Genomic DNA, 25136 nt, shown 5'->3' on the forward strand with positions numbered 1-25136 from the left:
AACAGAGTCACTTGTTGTATGCAAATGCTCATTTAGACAAGCCAGAATCATTTTGAAACAAAGTGCTTTGGACTGATGAGACAAAAATTGAGTTATTTGGTCATAACAAACAGCTCTTTGCATAGCGGAAGAAATACACCTCATTCCAAGAAAAACACCTGCCACCTACTGTCAAATTTGGTGGAGGATCCATCATGCTGTGGGGCTGCGTGGCTAGTTCAGGGACTGGGGCCCTTGTTAAAGTCGAGGGTCGGATGAATTCAACCCAATATCAACAACTTCTTCAGGAGAAATTGTTCAAGCATCAGTCACAAAGTTGAAGTTACGCAGGTGTTGGATATTCCAACAAGACAATGACCCTAAACACAGTTCAAAATCTACAGAGGCATTCATGCAGAGGGAGAAGTACAATGTTGTGGAATGGCCGTCACAGTCCCCTGACTTAAATATCATCAAAAATCTATGGAATTATTTGAAGCAGGCTGTCCATGCTCAGCAGCCATCAAATTTAACTGAACTGGAGAGATTTTGTATGGAGGAATGGTCAAAAATACCTCCATCCAGAATCCAGACACTCATCAAAGGCTATAGGAGGCGTCTAGAGGCTGTTATATTTCCAAAAGGAGGCTCAACTAAGTATTGATGTAATATCTCTGTTGGGGTGCCCAAATTTATGCACCTGTCTAATTTTGTTATGATGCATATTGCATATTTTCTGTTAATCCAATAAACTTAATGTCACTGCTGAAATACTACTGTTTCCATAAGGCATGTCATATATTAAAAGGAAGTTGCTACTTTGAAAGATCAGCCAATGATAAACAAAAATCCACAGAATTAAGAGGGGTTCCCAAACTTTTTCATATGACTGTATAGAAATAATATGTAAAATAAAATAAAACCAAATACTGCTTTGTCCACTAAACATGTTTACTCGGTAAATGTCAGTTTAATTTCTGGAGCTATAATCAGTGACAACTTCAAATTATAAACATTTCGGAACTGCTTTCAAAAACCTTATCTAACATAGATGATTAAAGCACTTTCACAACTAATATATCATAAGCATTCAGGTGATAAATTCTTCATATTATATCAAACTGCAGATTTCTCATTTATTTCTTTGCTTTAGAAATGCATTTTCTCCCATTGGGTGGCCTACAAGTTAGTGCTGTTGACTCCCTGGTCAAGAGGTTTGGGTCTGTTATCCAGGTGTCTGCTTTTAGAGGGCGTCTTCTCCTCTTGTTTAACACCCTATGGATTTCCAGGTACTTCTGTTTTTTTTGTACATCTAAATGGCTTCTATATTAGTTCAGGTTGATTGTGGATTATAAATTGCACTCCTATGGATATTTGTGCACCTAGTGATGGACTGGCACCCTGTCCCCAGTTGGTTCCTACCCTTTTCCCAGAACCCCTCGTGACCCTGAAATGGATTAAGTGTTTTTGAGAATGTGATGTTCTTATATGTGTTATTCTTCCTGTATTATTTTTCTAAATGTTTTATTTCCCTACTCTGTTATTATTTCATTTCATTTTAAGTGTTTTTTCATTGTACACACTACCAGAAATAAAGACTGGGTGATCATTTTTTGTAATATTAATTTAAACAATATCTTATTTTTTTATGTTAAAATATAATTAAAGTTAACTTTAATGTCATATGTTTACAGCAATGCAATTCTGCAACCCAGACAAAACTGTCATCCAAATTTCGGTTTGTAAAATAAAAACTATAAGTGGCATTAACTCGGCTAACTTGTTCTGATAAAATGTAATGAGCATCTACAGTACTTTGATGTATAATATTTGCTAACGTAATTTATTACGTGAGGTTTTTTTTTTCTTAAACGAGCAGGCTAAATATATATTACAGAACTCTACTGCTGAAAAATGGTTTACAGAATTATATTTGAAATGTTCTCGTATACTTCCCCACGGTTATGTCAAATGGAAAGGATTTGTTTTTTCTTAACCCATTACTTCAGAGTGTGCCCACCAGATGGCAGAGACACACCACATTTACTAGCGAATGTTTTAGCACATTTCTCAAATAATTTTCCCAGCGAAAATTAACATAGACAAAACAAATTTAAATGAATCGAGAGAAATAACCCTCCTAAAGTAATATCTACTTCAATTTGCGAATTCATTACTATACTATAAAGGCTAAAGGTAAAATATTTGTTACCTACGATAAATCTTAGATATGAAAAAGTGAATTTTACAGATGCTGGAGATGGTTGCCTTGCTGGACGAGATTTGTCGATGGGATCACCACCATCGTGCCAGCACTGCTCCTGTATTGGGCGCAGCAATCCGCGATGGTGTTGCAGAGGATTTGCTGTGTCACTGGGCTGCCCTAATGGTCATAGGGAGGACCAAATAAGATTCAGTCTAATGTAGCAGTGTACCCGGCCAGAAGCAAAAGTCATCTCAGGGACTGCACACTTTCTTCAAAATAAGAAATGATCGAGAGTCGCTTCACACTTTAATTAGTCGCTGCGGTATTAATACGGTAAATATTTAGAAGACAATAATATGTTAGGCTCTGAAGTTGTTTAAATAAACGTTTTAAATGTTTCTTGCTTTGTTTTGAATTGATTAGTTTTTATCTTTCACCCATTTTATGTAGCGTGGTTAACCACGTGACTTATGCTCGACGTCGCTATGGTTTCCACGGACGCTTTCGAGCTGGGGCACGCACGTGCGTCTCGTTTATTTAGTTAATTGTTGGTTATGTTAAGAACTGCCTTTAGGAAATATATGACGTAAAACTACTATATAAGTAGTTTAGAACAAGGTTTGTGGTTTCTGATTTTTATTTATAGTTTAGCATATTTATGACCCTAATCAGCTTAAGATTAGTGCTTTTGTTAATGACTGCAAACGACGAAAAGTTGATTTTTTTGATCAAGGTATTCGCCGGACAGAGAAACAAGGTTCAAATGGACGTCACAACTTTTTTTTTATTATTACAATATCAGTCGTATGCAGCGTTCACGTGTAATCGAAGGTTGAGGAACTTTAACTTGTGTCATTTCACCTTCTCACTTCAGTGGGTTCACATGAATTTCCTTTTTAACATTGATATCCACATATAAAAGACGCATTCGCTTCACCAGGTACATCTCAGGGCCGCTACCTCGGAGATGTTCGTCACCGAGGTAAAGTTAGCTTTACGTTTGACATGAAGCCTCAAAGTCCGAATGTCATGTGAACTTTACGTCGGTGATGTCGGCTTCTCATTTTAAAAGCATGTCCGGTGCATCAGTTTTACCTCTTTAAATGGAAGGCGATGAGAATACCTGCAGTCAAGGCAGGAAAGGAGAGCTCTTATTATGTGTTTTAATTTTATTAGCAAGCACATCAGCCTAATGTTAACAAACTAATGTTAAACGTACAGAGAAAGAGTATAAGAAAAGTGAATGCTCAAGTCAAGTGTATTCGTGCAGTGCACCGTTACTGGTGAATTATATTTGATGTTTCAAGTTTTTTGGGCACAGCAATTAGCTGATGAGATTTTGATCACTTTTTTGCAAATACAAGGCATTCTGCATCTCATCTCATTTTCTAAAACCGCTTTTCCTGGTCAGGGTCATGGTGGCACCAGCACCACTATCACTTTTTTGCAAATACAAGGCATTCAGCACCTCATCCCATTTTCTAAAACCACTTTTCCTGGTCAGGGGCATGGTGGCACCAGCACCACTACAGCCCAGACTTTGCTGTCGGCATTAATCACGTTAACTTTAGTAAGATATCGCTATTGATGCTATTCCAAGTATTTGGCTGTATTTATTGTAAGTTTCCTCTAAAGGAATTTGAAAGTGTGCTGCAGTTCAACGCAACTCCTACCTTCCCCATGATATGCAAGATAAACAAAGGAAGATGCCCCTCTTTCTACTGTAGCTGCTCATATCGCTTGGATACACTCAGACCTTTGACCAGCCTGTCCTCCTTTCACCTTCTACAAGTACTGTAGCCATGCCAGTGGTTAGTTAAGCCTCCCAAGGGTATAGAGACTACATATACTGTACCTTCATTTCTGAAAGTGCATTACTATCACACTGATCTAATACATGAGCTTTCAGTAAAAGATTAAAGATTGAATTTATGAGGAGGTCTTCTTTAACACTGTGATATTTTATTGCTTAGGTATATACCACATTTTTATTTATTTATTGCATATAGAGCATGTAGAAGATGTGTCTTAGTTACTTTGTATTAGTCCATTGAAATTGTGATGTATTTGATTTAGGCTTAGTTAGCCATCCTGAATGATTAACCAGCAGTGCGTAATAAACTAGCACACCTCAATATACAGCACGGATATTGAAATCCATTTGAATTGTCGAGAAAACTTAAAAGAAAATAACAATAATAATACAAAGCTAGTGGTAGGGATTGGAATGAATGAAAGAACAAATAAATAAAAATTGCTTGAAATCAGAACACCACTGGCCATCTGCAAAACCGAGAACTTTCATTGTACTGTACTGTCTGTTGTCATTGAATTTGGATTATTTTCCACATGGAAGAAGTAGAATATTAGTTCAAGCAACATGTATTTTATTTATTTATTGACCCACCCCAAACTTTGCATTATTATGTTTACTATGTATTTGATCTCTCTGTTATGTATACTGAAGAGGTTTCATATTATTTATTTATATTATTTTTTTTAGATATTGGAGAAAACCGCACATATTAGACATACTGTATGTTATTTATTTATTGTGGCTCATGCTGTCACTGCTCTCTGCAACTATTGAGGGGGAAAAAACGTTTTGCAAATAATAGACCACATAAATTAGAAAATAGGTTTAGCCAATGCTGACACTTTTAAGAAAGTTATAACAAAACAAATTTTGTGAAAACCGATTGAGAAATGATAAAGTTGCAATTGACTTGAATAAAAGAATTCCACGGGTATCTTTAATTGCTCTAATATGGTGGGTGTATAAAAGTACTGTCACAAATAGGAACAGTGGTCAGTGCTGCAACTTTGTGTGTTGTTTTGTTACTTAGTCTTGAAAAAAAAACATTCTTGGAAGTAAAGAGCAGACTAAATGTATTAAATATGTTTGCTTAAATTTGCTCAAAGCAATGTAGTGACAAAAACTGCATTTCTGGTTTGACCGGGTTTTTTTTATTTTACATACAAAATTAAATCATAGCTTATGGTAAAAATAAAAAAAGGAGTAACCAATTTTAGTTGTTGGCATTGCAGCACAGTTAAGACATTATTTTTGGCTAAGTTCATTTTGCTGTATGTATAGTAGTTCTCTGTGATTGCATTTTTTGAAAAGACCATATTTTTAAAACATTGATTCATCTAGGACAGCATTGTGATCAACTGGGTTGTGGACAATTTTCAGAAACTGAAATAATAAAGGCTTGATCTTCACTAGAAGACATGTTAGTGCACCTGTTTATGAACATTTGAGAGAAATGCTGCACATTCAGACAAAACATTTTACAAAAGGGCAGAGTGTAGCATGACTAATAGGCCCTCTGTATTACTCATCACGAATCAAGAGATTGCCATCTTCCTCAAAGTTTGGTTAAGGAATATGATCTGTTCAACTGCTTAACCTTGAGGCCATGGTAGAGCTCAAAGCAAATTCTGCAAATATGACATGAATGGTCACGTTTTATATGGATGTTTAATGGAGTAACCGCTCCTTGCCTGCTGTGAAGCACTCAACTGAGTGTTGCAGCCATTGTTAAGAGATCTATTGCCTCTCACTCTTTACAACATTTCCCTTTTTAATATGCATAATTCAAACCTAATGAAAAGCAAATGGAGCCAGCATTACTCAAATCATTAAAAGTAATGCATTTTGCTTGACAGACAATAATGAAAGAGTTTGGCAATGAAGGCACAAAAGCAATATTCTCCATTTTCATCATGCAGCAAAGCCTGGTGAATTTTCTCTCTTAGGCCGCCTTATAACTAAGGTCTCATTACCCTGGGGTCTTTTTTAAATTATTGTGCAGGTTCTTTAATTTGTAGCCAGAATACCAGAAACTCGCATTGCTAAAATGTTCTTACAAAATAAGTTTTACACTTGTTATGGCTGCCTCACAATATAAATGGAATAAGCTCATGAGTATACTTCTACTGTAATTGATTTTCAACAGTCATTCTTCTGATTTTTATTAAAAAATACAAAAAGAAAGAATTTGCTATATGCTAAAGGAGTCTGAGAAGTCTTGCTTTGAAGGTTTCAAGTTGCATTATGTTACATCTCTATAAAAAATGTTTATTTTGGCTTTAATGTTGGGACCCTATTATTGTTTTCATAGTATTACGTAAATAAAATGTGGTCTGATTGATTGAATAAATACATGCGTGATTTCCAGATAAAGGTACTAATATAAAAAAATAGCCCTATTTATCTGTCCACCAATCCACCCATCGATTGCCTCAGCCTGCTTCATTTAGTTTAGCGAATCTCTGGATGGGGTGCCCATAAGACATATTGTAGGTATTCATTCAATGTTCATCTTAAAATACACTCACTCTTCACTGTATAAATAAAATAATTTTAATATACTACAGTATATTCAGACCTGCTTCAAGAAGAATGCACAATTGTAAAGCAATTTAGTAAAAAAACAAAACATTTGGCCTTAAATACTTGAAAACGTTAACTTCTGATCTAAAGTTCACAAAGGTACATGCTGCATATTTTCAGATGGACTACATTAATGCTCATGACTTAGCGTCCGCCACAGTATCAGTGTTAAACACTACTCAAAATATTTGGTGTCCTTTACACAGACTCCGCCATCACGTTGTCTTGATTGTTGAAATGTTCTCTCAGAAATCATTATCCCAGCCCGAAAGCTCATCTGGTGGTATATCCTCATCTGGTGGATAGTTATCAAAGTAGCTGTGATCAGTTGGTCCTTGAAGCTGCAAAAGAAAGATTCGGTGTGACTGAATTACTTTGCTGGACATTTCTTGGCTGTAAATGTTAGATCACATGATTACTTCTACTCTTGATTTGTATCTTACTTAATCAAATACAAATTGTTTGCTCAGTTCCCATCTACTGTGCTGTAGATCTATAAAAATTATTTTGTTGGGGCATGGTTAAGTTAATTCAATAATTTATATATCCAGTTAGTGGAGGCAAAAAATCTTACCTCTCTCTTGAGTGGTGACAGGAGATTCCTGGCTTTTAGGCCCTCCCAGTTAAAACCATTAAACCACCTGCAGAGAGTAAGTTACAATCAAAGCAATAATATAAAAGCAGTTTATTCTGATTGGTAATGTATGAAATTATCTTGCATGAAACAAATTACTTATTATAAACTGAGACGTGAGAATCTTAATAAAAATACAAAATCCAATACAGAAATCACTTGGTGTTTATAATATAAACTAATTGAGTCATGGTATGTTAATTGTTTTCATTTTATCATGTGTTACTATTATATTTTTGTACTAAAAGTTAATTTATAAGGAGGTCTCATGGTGCAATATTTAGTGCATATGTCTCACATCTTCAAGAATCCAGTCTTGATTCCTGTTTCAGTCATTGTTATTTGTTTGTTTTCTTCACGTGCATTTTGTCTAAAAAGTATTGTATTGGGTTTGCTGGTAATTCTAAACTGGCCAGATTTCGGTGAATGTTGCTATATTCATGTCATTATGCTCTGTAATGGCTTAATTTAGGACAGGTTTCTGCATTGAAGCCATTATGCATGGTATAGTCTCCAGGTTTATGAACTGAATTAAATGGATGCCTATATTTTGTGTGTTGAATAAGTAGTTTGCACTTAAATTAAACCCACTACAGGCACCTAGGTTGAGATTAAATTAAAGCAACAAGTGCTTTCTGTCAGCATTTGACTCTAATACAAAGGTGTGGTATAAAAGAACCAATAATCACTTATTAAGACAAATACAATAAATTGTGACTTCTACTCAAAAATATTTAAAACTGGTATTAATACAGTTCTATTGGATACAATTTATAGTTACCTAATAGTAATGGTCCTGTTATTGTAAAGAGCTGGGGAAACCTTGCTACATAGAAATATTTGAGAATATGGTGGCGCAGTGGTAGCACTGCTGCTTCGTAGTTAGGGGACCTGGGTTCGCTTCCTGGGTCCTCCCTGCGTGGAGTTTGCATGTTCTCCCCTTGTTTGCGTGGGTTTCCTCCCACAGTCCAAACACATTGCATTGGCGATACTAAATTTCCCCTAGTGTGTATGTCTGTGTGTGTGTGTGCCCTGCAGTGGGCTGGCACCCTGCCTGGGATTTGTTTCTTGCATTGCACCGTGTTGGCTGGGATTGTCTCCAGCAGACCCCCGTGACCCTGTAGTTAGGATATAGTGGGTTGGATAATGGATGGATGGATATAATTCTTTTATCAACTGTAGTTAATAAAAGCCACAGGGGTTGCACAAACCAGTGTGTTTCTTCGTGCCGGTACCAAGCCCGGATAAATGGGTAGGGTTACGTCAGGAAGGGCATCGGTGTAAAATTTTGCCAGATCATTATGCTGACAACAATGAATATTTCCATACCGGATCAGTCAAGGCACAATTCAAATGTTAAACACTATAATGTGTACTTGTATATAATAATAATAATACATTTTATTTATTTGTAGGTGCCTTTCTAAACACTCAAGGACACCGAACAATAGACAAAACACAGATTTTAAACAATGAGTAAAATACAAAAGTTAAAATCAGACAGAGCAATTGTAATCAAAGAGAAAAAGCAGTCTTAAACAAATGAGTTTTAAATTTTAGATTTGAAAAGTGAAAATGATTCAATATTTCTAAGCTCAGGTGGTAGTGAGTTCCAAAGCTGGGCAGCAGAGCAACTGAATGCTCTGCTCCACATAGTGGTAAGACGGACGAAGGGGACAGTCAAGTGGATGGAGGAAGAGGATCTAAGGGAACGGAAGGTAATGGCAACATGGAGGAGGTCAGACAGATATGGAGGGGCAAGGTTGTGGACAGCCTTAAAAGTTAGTAGGAGAATTTTGAATTGAATTCAGAACTGAACTGGAAGCCAATGAAGCTGCTGCAAAACGAGAGTGATATGGTGAATAAAGGGAGTTCTAATAATGATGCAGGCAGCTGAGTTCTGGACCAGTTGAAGCTTATAAAGAGATTTGCGAGAAAAACCAAAGAAAAGGGAATTGCAATAATCCAGACGAGAAGTGACAAGGCTATGAACAAGGATAGCAGTGATGTGGGGAGTGAGGGAGGGGCGAATACGATTAATGTTATGCAAGTGGAAATATGCAGACTGGAAGATGTTATTGATGTGGGACTGAAAGGATAAAGTGCTGTCAAGGATGACACCCAGACTCTTAACCTATGGGGAAGGGGAGACAGAGGAATTATCAATAACAAATTAAAAATGATCAGTTTTGGATAATGTTGATTTTGTACCAATGAGGAGAACCTCAGTTTTGTCACTATTTAATTTAAGAAAATTTGAAGAAAACCAGGATTTGATTTCTGCTATGCAATCAGTGAGGAGGGTGGAAAGGAAGCAGTAGGTTTGCTAGTGAGATAGAGCTGGGTGTCATCAGCATAACCGTGGAAGCTAATGTTATATTTATGAAAGATATTGCCAAGGGGAAGGAGGTAAATAATGAAAAGGAGGGGCCCCAGGAGAGAGCCCTGGGGCATACCTGAAGTAACAGCAGTGGGTTGGGACGTGAAAGTTTTAAGCTGAACAAATAGTGTGGCCTGAGAGGTAGGATCTGAACCAATCTAGTGGAGTGTGGGTAATGCCAACCGAAGATAATCTATTGAGTGTGACAAATACAGTAGTGTCAAAGGCTGCACTTAGATCAAGGAGGATGAGAATAGTAATTAAACAAGATAAACTTAAAATATATACTAGAAAACACTCGGACCTCCAGTCCTCAAATTAAGGTTGTCCACACGCTTCTTACAAAACACAACACCCCAGGTCACTCTGGTGAGGATGCTGCCACCATTTTTGTGTGCCCTAATGGTGTATATGACTTGTGTTTGCAATGAAAACAATTGATCAGCGTGTGCAATGTGCTTCATTGTCGGCAGATGTCACTGTAGTTCATTTCCTGTCAGTCACCGTATGTGGCTGTGCCACTCTTGCTGTGAGAAGTTCAAAGCACAATTACATGGCTGAGGTAGATCATACCCCCAATTTGTGTGTTGTGTTACATGTACTGTACCATCATGAGTTTTTTACAGTTTTCTCTCTTTTAAAGTATTTTAATTTATTCTGCAATATGAAGAGCATTTTGAACTTTAAAAACTGTTGCTCCATTTTAGGGCCTAGTCAGGCTAAAGCCTACTGTTAGTAGATTGGAATAACCAGGACTGGGTGAGCCTCTTCAGGGCTGGCTAGTGAAGGTCTTGATCTGCTTTGAGACTATTTTTGGAAACCTCATCTCCCTTATTCATCATGCTTTTGTCTCTTTCTCACATCACACCATTACTGCTGAAAATATTACTTTATGAAAGAACAAAATTGTAGATGTCTGTCAAGTGAAAAAAGTGTGAGCTCCAGGATCACTTTTTTGAAAGTCTGAATGAACTGCACAAAATATTTGTGGCAAACAAAGGGCAGGAGCATGTCCCAGCAACAGTGTGCACCAGACTGGAAACAGTTTTGAATATAATCTTTGTCCATCACCAACATGAGCTTATACTCTGCAAACAGCACTACACAAATATAAATTGAACTGAACAGAATTTTTATATGCAAATGCCACATGTCCACATTGCTGTATCTGAAATGAAGTTTATGTATGAAAATCAAATAAAGCCCTGGCATTATGGGATATTATCATCCATTATGACTGTACTCTAGCAAGACCAGTGAGGCAGGTCTTTAAGTAAGTCTGTCTGTCTGTCTATGTCTAATTACACATACACACACAAAGACACATCCCCAAAGTCTTACTCTATAGCATTTGGTTTTATTGATCCTAAAACATTAATTATAGCAAATCGTTTTTTAACCAATAATTCCATTCTTGTGCTTCTCTAAATATTTTTTTTAATTCATTATAAGCAACCATTTATTGTGGCTAATCCACATGGCATTACAAACGTGGAAACTCCACTAATGTTTCAAGCAATATGATTGTGAAACAATGAAGTGTAATTCTCCTAAATCAGAATGCACTGGTGCTGATTTGTTCGTTAATCAGGTCTGCTTCCTAAACAAGAATTTGTGGAAGGAATATGTTTGCCTTATGTACAATTCCCTATGGAATGTTCTGTGTCTTTCAGACCACAATAAATTAATTTAATGTTCTTACACTGCTTGTGTGGAGAGTGGTGGCAGAGTTCAAGTTCATTACAAACCCATTTGCTGGGATGAATCATAAAGTTAAACCAATTCCCTGGATACTGTATTGCCATAGAAGGAAGCACAACATGAAGGATAATGAAACCATGGACACACTGATTGCAAAGCAAGACTGCAGCAGTGTTTAGGAAGCAGAGAACAAGTATGCAGTGCTTTGTAATTAACTAAAAACGGAAACTGCACAGTTTAAATTAGCTAGTTAAATTTATCCATTCATCCAACCATTCATCCTTTTTCTGACGTACATAATCCATGTCAGATATGTGGAGGATGGCGCCTACCCCAGCAAAATAAAGTTTAAGGCAGTAACCAAGCCTAGACTCATATCTGATGCCATCAAATCAATAATATTTTATTTTTTAGTATACTAATATCTTATGACTTACTATCCTTATGTTTTCCCCATTTCAATGATAATACAGTACATAAGTGAGTTTTATATAAAAGTGAATAGGACTGAAATATTCTTAAAAATAGATTTGAAAAGTATTGCTAAAATATAAAGCAGTTCTCTTTTTACATACTAAAAGTATAACTCACCGGTGCTTTTTAATATCATTTATACCATTCTTTAGATTTCCTAAGCGCTCTGTAGAATTCTGCCTGTAACACATAAGAAACACCAAATATCTAAGAATAAAAACGTATTTAAGTAATACAGTGACCAGTATAGAAGAAAAAAAGTGTAATAAATATGAAATTACACATAAGTAAGGGAGTTTAAAACATTGTTACAATACATATTTCTGTATTTGAGGCATGTAAATCTAAACAATATGTAACATAAGTCTATCTATCTGATTAATTTTTGCCAGTTTAAAACATGGCATAATCTATAGAAGATTATTAAGAAAGATTATGCACACAATGACAGACCGCTAGCTAGATGTTGTATGTTCCGACACAGGATATTAGCTTTGACTAATCCCCAACCTCAGCTTCAGTTTCTTTGCTTTTTGACCAGTTTACTGCTTGTCCCCCCTAACTTTTTTTGAACATGTTTAAAAATGTGTAATGTACAGAGTAATAGGTATGATATTTGACTTTGTGTAATAAAAAAGTAGGATAATTTTATGCAAAATAGACATTTCCTTCTATTGTCTAACCTGTTTCTCCAGTTAAGAGTCAAATGAATGGATTGCATAAGTTTTTGTTTTTCTCCAAAAAGGGCTATTTGGAAATCACTTTATAACTAGATCACATAAATATGTTATCTGTTTTGTCCAGTTTATTGAAAACCACATACTTGGTAGACATTTAGGAAGAGAATCATTTCCTTCTTCATACGACTGCTGCTATTGCAAATGTTGTTTGCCTATTTCACTAAATAGTTCCTGTCATATAAATCCATCCAATCAGTTCTGTAAGGACTCTTTAAGGCTCTTGCCACTTTTGTTAACATTTGTTAACATTCACTATTAGCTTCAGCCCACTACATGAGAATACTAATGCCCACCCCATAAACATATCCAAGCTTGGTAATCCCTAAAGCAAATGTGATCTCCTTGCAACTGATGTACCATCCAATCAGAACCTTTAGAAGTTGGCTGAAACTTGCTTCTTGGTTAGTAGTTCAGTAAGTGATCTCTGGAATGATTACTTGAAGAAAAAAATATCATTTTAGAAAGTGAAGGAAGAAATTGCTAGTTTGAGTGATTTCAAATAATCAAAGACATGCAAGTTAGGATAACTGGTGGGTAAGTAAGAGAGACCAAGCGAGAGAGAGAGAGAGAGAGAGAGAGTGTGTGTGTGTGTGTGTGTGTGTGTGTGTGTGTGTGTGTGTGCACACTGTAATAGCCTGGCACCCTTGTCCAGGACTGTTTCCTGACTTGCACACAGCACTCCTAAGGAAGGTTCTTGCCCCTTGGGACCCTGAATTGAATTAAGCAGGACCGAAAACTTGTGCTATATTTTTAAATGCTAAAGTAAATGTATTACTTCAGGTACAGAAATTCCAGTAAAGAAGACATATTCTATAATACGTATGTATTACTACTGGGAATTTTAGTGGCTGTATTTTTCTTACTTGCACAGCCGACGAATCAAGTCCTCTGGTCGTCGTGTTATTCTCTTTGGAAAATCCATTTTCTCTATGCCTTTCAGAATTAGATTGTAGATCATCATTTGATCAACTCCTGAAAAGGGTGGGCTGAAAAATATAAGTACTGTAATGCAATTGGCAAAATGAACATGAAGGACCAGAAGCAAATTTCTAACTAAGTGCTGTTCCCTTCTTCAATGGCATAATTGCATAAACTGACAAAATCTATTCTTTTGGTATTCAAATGACCTTTACAAAGGGGATACAAATTGCATTTTTACCCGTAATTAAAATAACATCTCTAAATGTATCAACAGCATTTACGTTATGAAATACTTTTGCTTCATTAAATCAAAGAAAGATAAATTTAATGTAATGTTGCTTGACTTACATTCAGACTTCTAAAAATAAAGAAAGCCAAACTTACTTGCCAGTCAAAAGCTCAAACACCAGAATTCCAAGGGACCAGAAGTCCACACTAAAATCATGGCCTTTGTTAAGAATGATCTCCGGGGCCACATATTCAGGTGTTCCACAGAAGGTCCATGTCTTCTGTCCCCAGTCTATTTTTTTGGCAAAACCAAAATCTACCTGGAGACATTTAATTTGAAGAGCTATTGCGATATTACTTAAGGAAAGCACATAAATTGGACTTTGTCTGACATTAAATTCTATTCAAGGTAGCATTTTAACTGAAGATAAATATAAAATTAAGATATAAGGCAGCACTTCAGCCAGCCACTTCAGACCACTGATCAATGTAGCACTGAGAAGTAATGAGTTTGACTCAATTTTTAGTTAACTCAGGCCAATATCTTTTGATAGTCAATGAAAATGAAATGCTGAGTGACTTTAATGGCAAAGTGAAATCATAAAATCACAAAACATGCAAAACTGTTTTTGAAAACTGTTAAGAAGTTGTCATTTTCTATCTAGTTTAGTCCTGGTTACAGGGGTGCAAGGTGAACAAGTGCAATATTAAATATTGCTTAATAATAATTAGACAAAAGATAATTTTTAAAATTTATTTATGCCATTTTACTAAGAAGTAGTATCTAATCTCACAAGCATGTGCATACACACTTGTAGAAACAAAATAAAGTACCAGTTTAATATATCCAACAGAGTCCAGCATAAGGTTTTCTGGTTTCAGATCTCGGTAGACAACTCCAGTCTGGTGTAAATAGTCAAACGCTTCGGTGACACAAGTGACACAAAACTTTGCTGTCTGCTCATCAAAGCTGCCTCTACAAAATACAAACAGTGTCTCCAATGTAAAGCAATTTCAAAATACCTTAAAATGGTGAGCTGTTAGAATATTCAGAAAGCAAGTCAACTATGTTTCAACTTTTTGGAAAATGATCAGATTCCAGGGGTAAGTTCAGCTGGAAATTAGTACAATGTTGTACATTGTAAGAGTTGAGTCTACTTAGAAAAAAAAAACTTAAAACAATAAGAACCCTGTGAACAAAGAACCCGGAAAGTTGTCATTAACACAAGACGCATCCTGCTGTATGTGCAACACTATGAAAAACATATGGGTAATTAAAAGTAACATTTTTTGCTAATGTCTCACTTTTTGCTTAAAATGTGCAATAAAATTGACTGATAGTTAAAATACTTTCCACCATGAATGCATTGAAAATGCACCTATATGCTGAAAAGTTTCAAATATTGTTATATCTATGTATGTGTGTGTGTAGAAGCCTATAGGGGCCCATGGTCACCACCGGGGGGTGCCCCAATGCCTGTGGAGCCCTGGCCCTCAGCACTTCCGCCACACCCGGAAGTGCTTGGGGGAAGAAGACCAGGGACACCCGGAGCACTTCCGGGTGCGCAGCTGGTACTTCCGCCACACTTGGGAGTACTGGTGGAAGCTAATTGGGAGGCACCTGGAGCACGTCCGGGTGTGTATAAAAGGGGCCGCCTCCCTCCATTCGATGGCTGGAGTTGGGTGGAAGTGGACGGAGCTCAGAGGAGAGGAGAGGAGAGGAGTGGAGGCGGTCAGAAGACAGAGAAAGGCATTGTGAAGAGGCCTGGACTTTGGGGGAGTATTGGGTTGTGTGTGTGCACTGTAAATAGTAAATTATGATTAAACGTGTGTTGGTTGGTGAACCATCGGTGTCTGCCTGTCTGTTTCCGGGTCATGTTCCACAATATATATGTGTGTGTGTGTGTGTGTGTGTATATATACCGCACGTCCCTGAGATAGATATATATAGATCTATATATCTATCTTGGGGATGTGCGGTCAGGGGAGGCAGTCATCATGAAAAGTAAAAAACAACACTAATAATGATAATATAAAATACATTTGTCCACTGGTCTGTGCTATAAATTTGTTTTCTGTGTGATTCCAATAATTTTGATCATTTTTATAGTTAAAATTGCTAAATAATCATAATCTGCACATTTCTTGTTCAAATACATGGGAAAAACGCGAGGTGCGACAGTGACTAGCAGAGCCTCACCTCAGACTGCACTTTCCTTCACTCACTGGGCTGATGCCTGCAATTGGCACGTGCCTGTTGCTGTCTTTCTGTATGTCGCCAATATAATATTTGCATACACGTTTATTATACACCCTGACTTTCCACAGTCTGGCTAATATCTTTAATGAATGTGTTTGACATATTTAGTTTTGCTGATTGGACATGAAACAACAGTGAAAAGACACAAGGTGAAGCAGACAGTACTGTACCGTACTGAAGGAGGCAGATATGAGCCAACAGGTGCTCGTTGCTGCTGTTCTTCTTTGCGATAATCTCTATTGAGGCAGAGAGACTTTTAAAACTAAAGAAAATAGAGGACTTCTACAAGAAAGTGACGGAGATTTTCGTGGGAAGGATGGGTGCATGGACTTCATTTACAAATAAAGGTAAGACCATAAACGGTTTTCAGTTTTATAAAAAATCAGGTTAGACTAAGAAAAAAACAATACAATATTTAAAAACATAAATTTGACCTTAAATAAAATATTCTTTGGTTTTTCTTATCATCCTTTTGTTGAACAGTCTGTATTAAAATTGATTCAAAGCATCAGAATTAAAAGCTTTTAAAACAACTAAATATTTCAATTGAAGTCAAAATTGAAATCTTATTTTATTTTATTTTTTTGTACACCACTCTGTACTTTCATTTGTATTGTATGAGTATGTGTTATGGTGTATAAAATCTGTACATTTTGGTTTCCATTATATTTTGTTCGAGACAAGATAACAGATGAAATAAGACAGATCAAAGCAGGTTTTGTCACACCTCACTTTCAAACAGCTGTTTCCTACATTGAAAGGAAGACATTCTGGGGCTCAATTATTTTACAACCCGGGAAAGGATGCTCTGCTGACACCCCAGGCTATTGATTACTTTATGGATGGACATCTGGGATTTATGGCCTGGGAAAGGGAAACAGGCAATATCAAAGAACTTTATTATCTGGGAAAGAGTTTGAGCAAAATTCATCAATCACATTGACAGCCAGCCAATCAGGTTCATGTGTTGTGTAACCAAGGCATGATATTTCATAATAAATATGCCTTGGTTTGGAGAAGAAGGAAGAAGAAGGAGCAGGAGGGAGGAGGAGAAGAAGAAGAGGAACAGACGAAGACGACATTGGTCGTCAGAAAGGCATCATGAACATCCATTGCTAAATCAAACGCCTCCCTGGGACATTCATCCTTGTCATTTCAACTTTTTCGTAAGCTTTTCCTAAAGACTATATATATTCAGACTTTCCTATCAGTACTTATTTTCTATTCTTTGTTCCAGTGATATTATTATTATTCTCTTATTATTCTTGTAATAAATACCATGCTGCTTTTAACTTTCTATGCTTTGTTTTAATGTCTAGAGTGATTGAATTAATAAGTTAGATTTCTTTGAGCACCTGGGGTAGCCAGATTTTTGCCATTATTTCTGTGCTGCGAGGTTTATAAGGCTGAGAGTGAGGCGCCACTCAATAGTTAGGGACAGTATGAGAAGAAGGTATTCTTGGCTGATAAATGGCCTATAGTCAAGGATACTGAGTCTTTGTATGTTTTAATATTTTCTTGGAGACCAAAAGTAACATTTAGGTCTGAGGTCTATTTAAAACATCATATGTTGTCCGTGCCGATAATAAGTAAGTCTCTTGAAGTGCTGAGTGACAGGCTGATGTGTGGTATAAAGTGCAAAGGGTTAATCAGCGTGTGTGTGTCATTCATAGGGCACTGTTGTGGTTAGGGTCTGTGTGTGTGTTTATCTATGTGTGTGTGTGTTCATTTTAAAGTGCAACAGTAGACCAACCCGATAACGAACCTGATGAGAACATTTACCCTTGAGAAAACAGGTAAAGGGTAAGTAGAGGGAAATACTACGATAATACAAAGTATGAATTGTGAAATTGCAACAGCAAATTTAGAACGCATGGAGGGTGCAGAACAAATGTGCTCTCTCTGATCTCTCTCGCCACTACAAAAGTTTTGTTCTTTCTTAGCCAAATATGTACCTTGCCTATATGTGTGTGTGTGTGTAAAGAATGCTGATGAGATATGAAACATAACCAATAGTCAGTGTGCATGCTGCCAAATGAATAGTGAATAAGCTACACTTTTTGGGTTCATATATTTTTATATCTGAAGAGTGCCTCACCAGCCATGAACCTCACCTCAGGTCACCGAGATATATGTGTGTGTGTGTGTATTATATATATATATATATATATATATATATACCGTCTTTTTCCGAAAATAAGACACTGTCTTACTTTCTTTTTTGGTCCAAAATACGCACTAGGGCTTATTTTCGGGGGAGGACAAAAATAAAAGTATATTTATATATTTTTATTTAATATTTATTTATTTTACACAGAATACAGAAATTAAAATTGATTCAATTACAGTCATGTCATCTTCTTCTGGAACATCGTCATAAATCAAGATTTACACCCCTGGAGTCTTCCACAATTCCCTTTTTGTACTCGACGGAATAGCTCTTTCGTTTTGTACTCATTTTAACTGCGGTTAAAAATTATTCACTTTATAAAAAATAAAATTACGTATGAGGAAATAATCAGACTTACAAGACTGAAATGAACAAACATTGTATCTGCACTGTCGCTCAATGTAGACTGCTGCCTTAACGAACAATTATTTATAGTGTGCGCCAACGATGCGTTCCGTCGCATTCCGCATATGCATGCCCCCCTCCACCCCCTCCCCACCTCATTCGACCATACTCTGCAATACGCGCAACGCAGTACAACACAGCAGAGCAGAGCGGACACAATATTTACGGTATGTATTCATGCTGCCTTATGTTGTATTTTTAAGATAAATTCCAAGAATTAATTTGAAACGAACTGTAGAGGTAAACAATGAATTTCTCGGAATATTTTATTTCAAACATTTCTCTGAAATACGAGTATTAGGGAAGCTAAACATACTTAATAAATCAACAGCATTTTTTAACGAATTCTTTTTTTCACATTATTTTAACTAGGGCTTATTTTCGGGGGAGGGCTTATATTACAAAAAGTTCCGAAAATCTCGATAGGGCTTATTTTCGGGGATGTCTTAATTTCGGAAAAAGACGGTATATATATAGGGGCAACCGCCCTGGTGGCTTTGGGGACCACGGGAACAGAGCTTAGAAGCTCAACCCTATAGGGGCCCGTGGTCACCACCAGGGGGTGCCCCGATGCCTGGAGAGCCCTGGTCCTCAGCACTTCCTCCACACCTGGAAGTTTTGAGGGGAAGATGACCAGGGACACCCGGAGTGCTTCTGGGTGCACAGTCGGTACTTCCGCCACACTGGAGAGTGCTGGCGGAAGATTATCGGGAGGCACCTGGAGCACTTCCGGGTGATTATAAAAGGGGTCGCCTCCCTCCATTCGATGGCTGGAGTCGGGAGAGGAGAAGGACAGAGCTTGGTGGAGAGGAGTGGAGGCAGTCAAGAAGACAGTGTGAGAAAAGCCTGGACTTTTGGGGGAGTTTTGGTGTTGTGTGCATCTTGTAAATAGTAATATGTTGTAAATAAACGTGTGTGGGTTTGAACCAACGATGTCTGCCTGTCTGTGTCCGGGCCGAGCTCCACAATATATATAATATAATAGAACACCTCAGTTTTTCTTCAAATTTAATCAGATGAAATGCAATAAATGATCTAAAATGGTGAAAAGGTAAGCAGTAAACTGCCAGAGGTTTAAATTTAAAGTTTAGATTAGCAAAAACTGACAAAAAATAAATTTCAGAATATTACAAATGGACAGTCCTTACGGAATAACTAATAGGTTACAACCTACAGATGTTTTGCAGCAGTTAAAGTAAATTAAGCCTTGCAGTATGAAGCAAATATTTTGAACAAGGTGTCCCAACATCTGTTGATTACTTAAAATCCCTCCGTCTGTCTTAAAGCAGAGTTGGCACAGACTGTGTTACTACACCCTCTGAAGTACTGTTTGGACAATATTCCAGTGATAATAGTAAGAAAACGGCAATTAACAAATTAAATGAGACACAGCACAATTACTCTTAGAAGTGTAGGTCTTTCATTTAGAGAAACTGCAAAAAAGTGTTGTTGAGTATGGTGTTCTACACAATCCAAAGGCAATTGGAAACTGGAAGAAACTCTGAAAGGAGGAGATCTGGAAAACCCAAAGTCACAACCCAATCAGAAGACAAGTTTCGAAGAGTCACCATCTTGCATGATAGGCACCTCATGGCACAACAGCTTCAAGAACAACTTAACAGTGGTCAAAAAAGCAAGTCCCAGTTTCTATTGTGAAGAGGAGACTGTGCTGTAGGTTTGAGTGACAATAAAAAGCCATTTCTTAAAGGATGCCTGGGCCATGAAATACTGGCTGTGGGCTACTGCAGACTGGAAGAAAGTCTTATGGGCCACTGTATCATAATGTGAAATCTTCGGTTCATCACACGGGGTGTTTGTTTGTTGTCCAGTTGGTAAAAGGATGATTCCTCAGTGTGAAAGATGTCACAAAATGACAGACATGGAGGAGGAAATGTGATGGTCTGCAGTTCTTTTGGTGGAGCCAGAGTTGTTGACTTGCACAGAATAACTAGCATTCTGAATCAAAAGGCTTATCACAGCATTTTGCAGCACCACACCATACCTTCTAATCTAGTCTAGTAGGGCAGGGTTTCATCCTGCAGTAAGACAATGACCCAAAACCTAACCTGGAGGTATGTCAGAATCATGTTAAAAGAAAACAGGAAAGTACACTTCAAAACATGAACAGGCCAGTACAGTCTCCAGACTTAAACCCAATTGAATTAGTTTGGGATGGCCTGGACAGAAAGATGAAAAGAAGCATCCTACAAGTGCACATGTTTGTGTGAACCTCTGCAACAGTGTTGGGAAGATCTTTCTGCTCAATATTTGATTTCCTTTATAGAACGAATGCCACGTATGTTTGAATGTTATATCAGCAAAAGGTGGCTACTTTGATGAATCAAATAATTTGAATAACATTTTGTACACTTAATGATTCCTTGACTTATTTTTTTTTTATTTGCCATTGTTTATTTGTTCTATGCCTTGATTTCATGAAACATTAAGACATTAAACACTGAGGTGTTCTAAAATCATTGACCAGTAGTGCGTGTGTGTATATACATGTAGACCGATTCTGAAGCCAAAGGTTGCTTTTTATGCTTTTTCTTTCCTTTGAGAGGCACTTTGAGATATTTTGGGACATGTAAAGTATTTTCAAGCCAAAACCACTTTTAGGGCTGTGCAGAGTTTGGGGTGAAGCTGTCTGGGCTGAGGTTTATTCTTTTTAGGCTAAGAAAGGACCAGCCTGGGTTTTTGGATCCTATTCGAGGTCTTTCATCCTTTTCACCATGTCTAGGACTCCATATAATCATAACTCCAAAATGAATAGTAATGAGGACACTCTGAAGTGCACAAGAATTATTGTAAGCACTGAGAAAATGGGAGATGATATACAATAACCGAGACATGGTCTAGGATTGGCAATGGTCAAAACCATGAGACCAAGCTAAAGCCTGTAACATGGAACCAAAGGACAAGTTGTTACTCATGAGTCAAAGTTGAAATGAAGTCAAAAGAAAACTATACTTCTGCTAGAACTTACTTGTGGGGAAAAACTACCAATAAGAGAAGCTGTAAAGTTTTATTTGCCAAAGTGATAAAAATGGCATATTATGATTGCTGCCATATCTCTAGTGTCACTTCTGTGACATTATTGGCACATAAATCAAGGTCACATGACACTAGACACCATTGTGCAGATAAAGAAAAATAAGGCTAACATTTTTCACCTTTGTAACCTTCATTCAAAACTTAAAACAAATCTCAGAATTTCAATCATCACACGTCAAAGCAAAATTATGTTCAGTACATACAGTTTAGGATAGAAACATTCACTTTTTGATGATTATTCTTATTACAATTATTAAACAAATGTTTCCTATATGCCTTTTTTTATTTAATTAGGAAAAGGCTACAAATGTGAGACCATCATTAGCATCTTTACAAATTTGTTAATGACACGTAAAAAATCTTTGGGCTGCAAAAACTGTCACAAAGTATTGAAATTATGCATCATTGTTACCATGTTTACACATACTTACAACTTTTATTGTGGTCACACAGGAAGATCCGTAAACATCAATCAATTAAATTGAATTTCTACATAGTCTTAATCATTACTGATTATTTTTATATATCTTTCTTAACTGATTATCCAATTCAGGGTCCAGTCCATTGCATATCCCTGCAACCAATTTGGAATCAACCCCGGATGGGGAAACATCATCACAAAGAAAAAAAAAATAATGTAGGTGCTCACCTGTCCCTCAGTAAGCTCCAGATTTCCCCACCAAGACAAGCTTCAAGTAACATGTATACATATTTACTGTCTTTAAAAGTACGGTATAACCTGAAAATGAAAGGAGAATTAGTGATTCTCTTTTCTTTTAAAGCATTCTGTTTGACTTGAACATCAAATATCTCCAAATGTCTATTCTTGTGTTTGGCTTTTGAAAAATCTGATCAATACATACGTTTACCTTGAAAAGGACACAGAAAACAACTTCACCACAAGCAAGGAAGTTAGAGGAGATTCCAGTTGAGCAAGGCCAGATTAAGACCCCCACAGGCCCCTGGGTGACTTAGCTCCTTAACAGAAAGTTGATCATACTTTTAATAATGCAGTGAGCGGACGTCGGTTTGTTTAATGCAGCGTGATTTTAATTGCTTTTTGGCGTAAGACTTCATCTCTTCTTCACCCCAGGATGGTGGGGATTGGTGAAATGGCCCCTTGCTGTCAAGTACCCTGGGCACACATCTAAAATTCCCTGATAGTAGATCTGCTCCAGCAGCTTAAGAAGTTATTAATGTCAGAGTTTCACGCAGGATGTTTACAGCTAAATATTTAATGTTATTTAAACATTGAAGACTTGCTTCATTTATCGATTTTTAAAAGAAAATCATTACCAGTAGACAGGACAAGAAATCCATTTGTTTTAGACACCTGGAAGTAGCTTTCTTCATTGACTAAATGTATCTTCATTCTTCTCTGCTGTTTTCATTGGAAACCAGCAGTTTCTTTAGGAATTGAAATAAACTTCATCAGCCAACTGCAGATACTCATAATCTTAATAATTATTGATTATTTCTATTTACCTTTGCCAATAATACCTATACTAAAATAAATGGCATAGTAGCTTCCCTAATATGTCTCTCTGTGTTCAAAAAAGCAAAATACAAAGCTGACAGCATGTTAACTTACATGCAGAAAACAGAACAGCATATGTCTGCAGGAAAATAAAATCAAAAGTAAAGAAAGAGGATACATATATGTTAGCAGTTAAAAGCCATACAGTATGTGAACAGAAAAAAAGAAACTCCTACACTATATCAGAATCACTGAACTATCTCAAGACGTGGTGTCTGTCTGGCTCAAGAAACACTCACACACAGGAAGAATTTAGCACTGCCCAGCAACCTAGCCCACATCTCTGGGATGCAGAAAGAGGAAAGGAGTAGTCCGAGAAAACTCCACAAAGAACTGGAGACAATGTGCAAACTGCACCAGAGAGTGTCCAGGCCTGAATCTGAAAGTAGGACTCTAGATCTGTGAGGCAATAGTATTCGCCCCTGCACCAACCCGCTGCCTACAATATGTGATTTAATGTCAGAATACACAAAATTGCTTCTGCCAAGATTCTAAACTGTTTGGTAGGCTGATAAGAAATACATTTAAGTGCCTAAAGTTGAAATAGAAGAGACGGAGATCATTTGCCAAAGATATACTTAGGAAGTCTGCAATTGCTCAGGTCTTTCTTCAATCAAGTGCTTAGTATGTCAGATTTCAATTAGTTCAGTGTACAGTATGTAAATAAATAGTTCAAATGTATAAAGTTTAGAAGATTTTCAGTGGCATATGACAAATGAAGTGTATTATTGTTGGAGGAAAAAACAGGACTTTTCTGAAAAGAGCAGAAGTTTTCTTGTAAAGTTTAAAAAGAGTACATTTGCCAAGACACTTTATTCCTTTTCTATGCAAAAACAGTTTGCTATGTTAATTAGCTACTGATAAATGTACTTTGTCTGTTAATGCATTTGTGTTTGCTTAACAGTCACCTGAATATTTTCATCATTAGTGTAAAATGTTCTTCAGTATTGTAAGTCTAAGGGATTGCTTGGCTATGCATGTTTTTGTTGGTAGGAAATAAGAACCATTTTAATCACATGTATAATACAGAACTGTTACCATAATGCATGTACTGTATGGTGTCATAAGTTGTTTGAGTTATAAAAGTCTGCCAAACTGTTCTTAAGGTATACAAGCATGCTGCACTTTATGGTGTCAGAAGCATGAGCTAAAGAGGATCATTATGGCAACATTTTTTTGTTTTATGAACTTTGGATAATGGCAAAGAACTTTATAAAAGCAGCAAAAGAGCTGATCAAAGAAAGAAAAAAGGAGGAGTGGGGAAGTCAAACCAGTAATGTGATTAGTTACTGCCAATACTTCAAGCAATGCAAGAAAAGAGGCACCTGGAAAGACTAAACATTTAGAAGTTCCAGGTTGTATGGTGTGCATTGCCTCACTTTTATTTTGCTTTCGTTTAGGACACTATCCATCTGAATAATGCTTAAAGATCAAGATTTATTAAAGCCTCCTTTTCTGCTTGCAAGACTGCTTTATTTTACCATTGTTGGCTGGATACCAAGTTTCTTCCTCAGCTATATCAGTCGGAGTGATTGAGTGAGTGCACCCCCACTAGGAGGGTTAGGGTGACAGTCTTGAAGGAACTACTGAGAGTGAGGTACTGGACTATAGTCCTGGGTACAAGTGGATTGCAACTGAAAACTGTATATCCTTAAAGGTTAGTAGCTGCTTAGTAGCTGCAAGAACCGGCAAACTAAAGTAGCAACAGATGTTAGACATTAATCTGTGGGTTCACACTTAAAAGAATCTGTGCATCTTAAAAATGTTTTAAGAAGAGGTGTCTGAAAAGATCTTTCCACGATAATACAATTAGTGGTTACATTTTTCAATAAAAATAAAGTAATCACAAATGTGCAGTTTGGTGATACAGGGGTGTCTTCAGTGTGGTGATGGCATATTCTCCTCTCTCATACTGCATTTTCTTCCAACAGTCCAAAATAATGGAAAAAGCAAATTAAGAAAATGGATATGATCGTGGAATACACAGTCATTCTTCTCCTCCTCCTCCTTCTTGCTTGCTTACTTAATTTCTTTTGTTTTGTCTTTTC

At 36.9% G+C, this 25136-nt stretch overlaps 1 protein-coding gene across 1 annotated transcript in view; it reads right to left on the minus strand.

The window, feature by feature from the left end:
• Nucleotides 1-6538: 6538 nt before the first annotated feature.
• Nucleotides 6539-25136, minus strand: part of prkg2 (protein kinase cGMP-dependent 2) — an 82532-nt gene continuing 63934 nt past the window's right edge. The window contains exons 13-19 of the mRNA XM_028806012.2: nt 22201-22290; nt 14497-14638; nt 13819-13982; nt 13377-13499; nt 11891-11953; nt 7159-7225; nt 6539-6925 (exon numbers count right to left, since the gene is read on the minus strand). Of these exons, the coding sequence (XP_028661845.1) occupies nt 6830-6925; nt 7159-7225; nt 11891-11953; nt 13377-13499; nt 13819-13982; nt 14497-14638; nt 22201-22290 (745 nt within the window). The 3' untranslated portion in view covers nt 6539-6829. The remainder of the gene's footprint in view (nt 6926-7158; nt 7226-11890; nt 11954-13376; nt 13500-13818; nt 13983-14496; nt 14639-22200; nt 22291-25136) is intronic.

This window comes from Erpetoichthys calabaricus, chromosome 7, assembly GCF_900747795.2.
Source record: "Erpetoichthys calabaricus chromosome 7, fErpCal1.3, whole genome shotgun sequence".
In the NCBI taxonomy this organism is placed as follows: domain Eukaryota; kingdom Metazoa; phylum Chordata; class Cladistia; order Polypteriformes; family Polypteridae; genus Erpetoichthys; species Erpetoichthys calabaricus.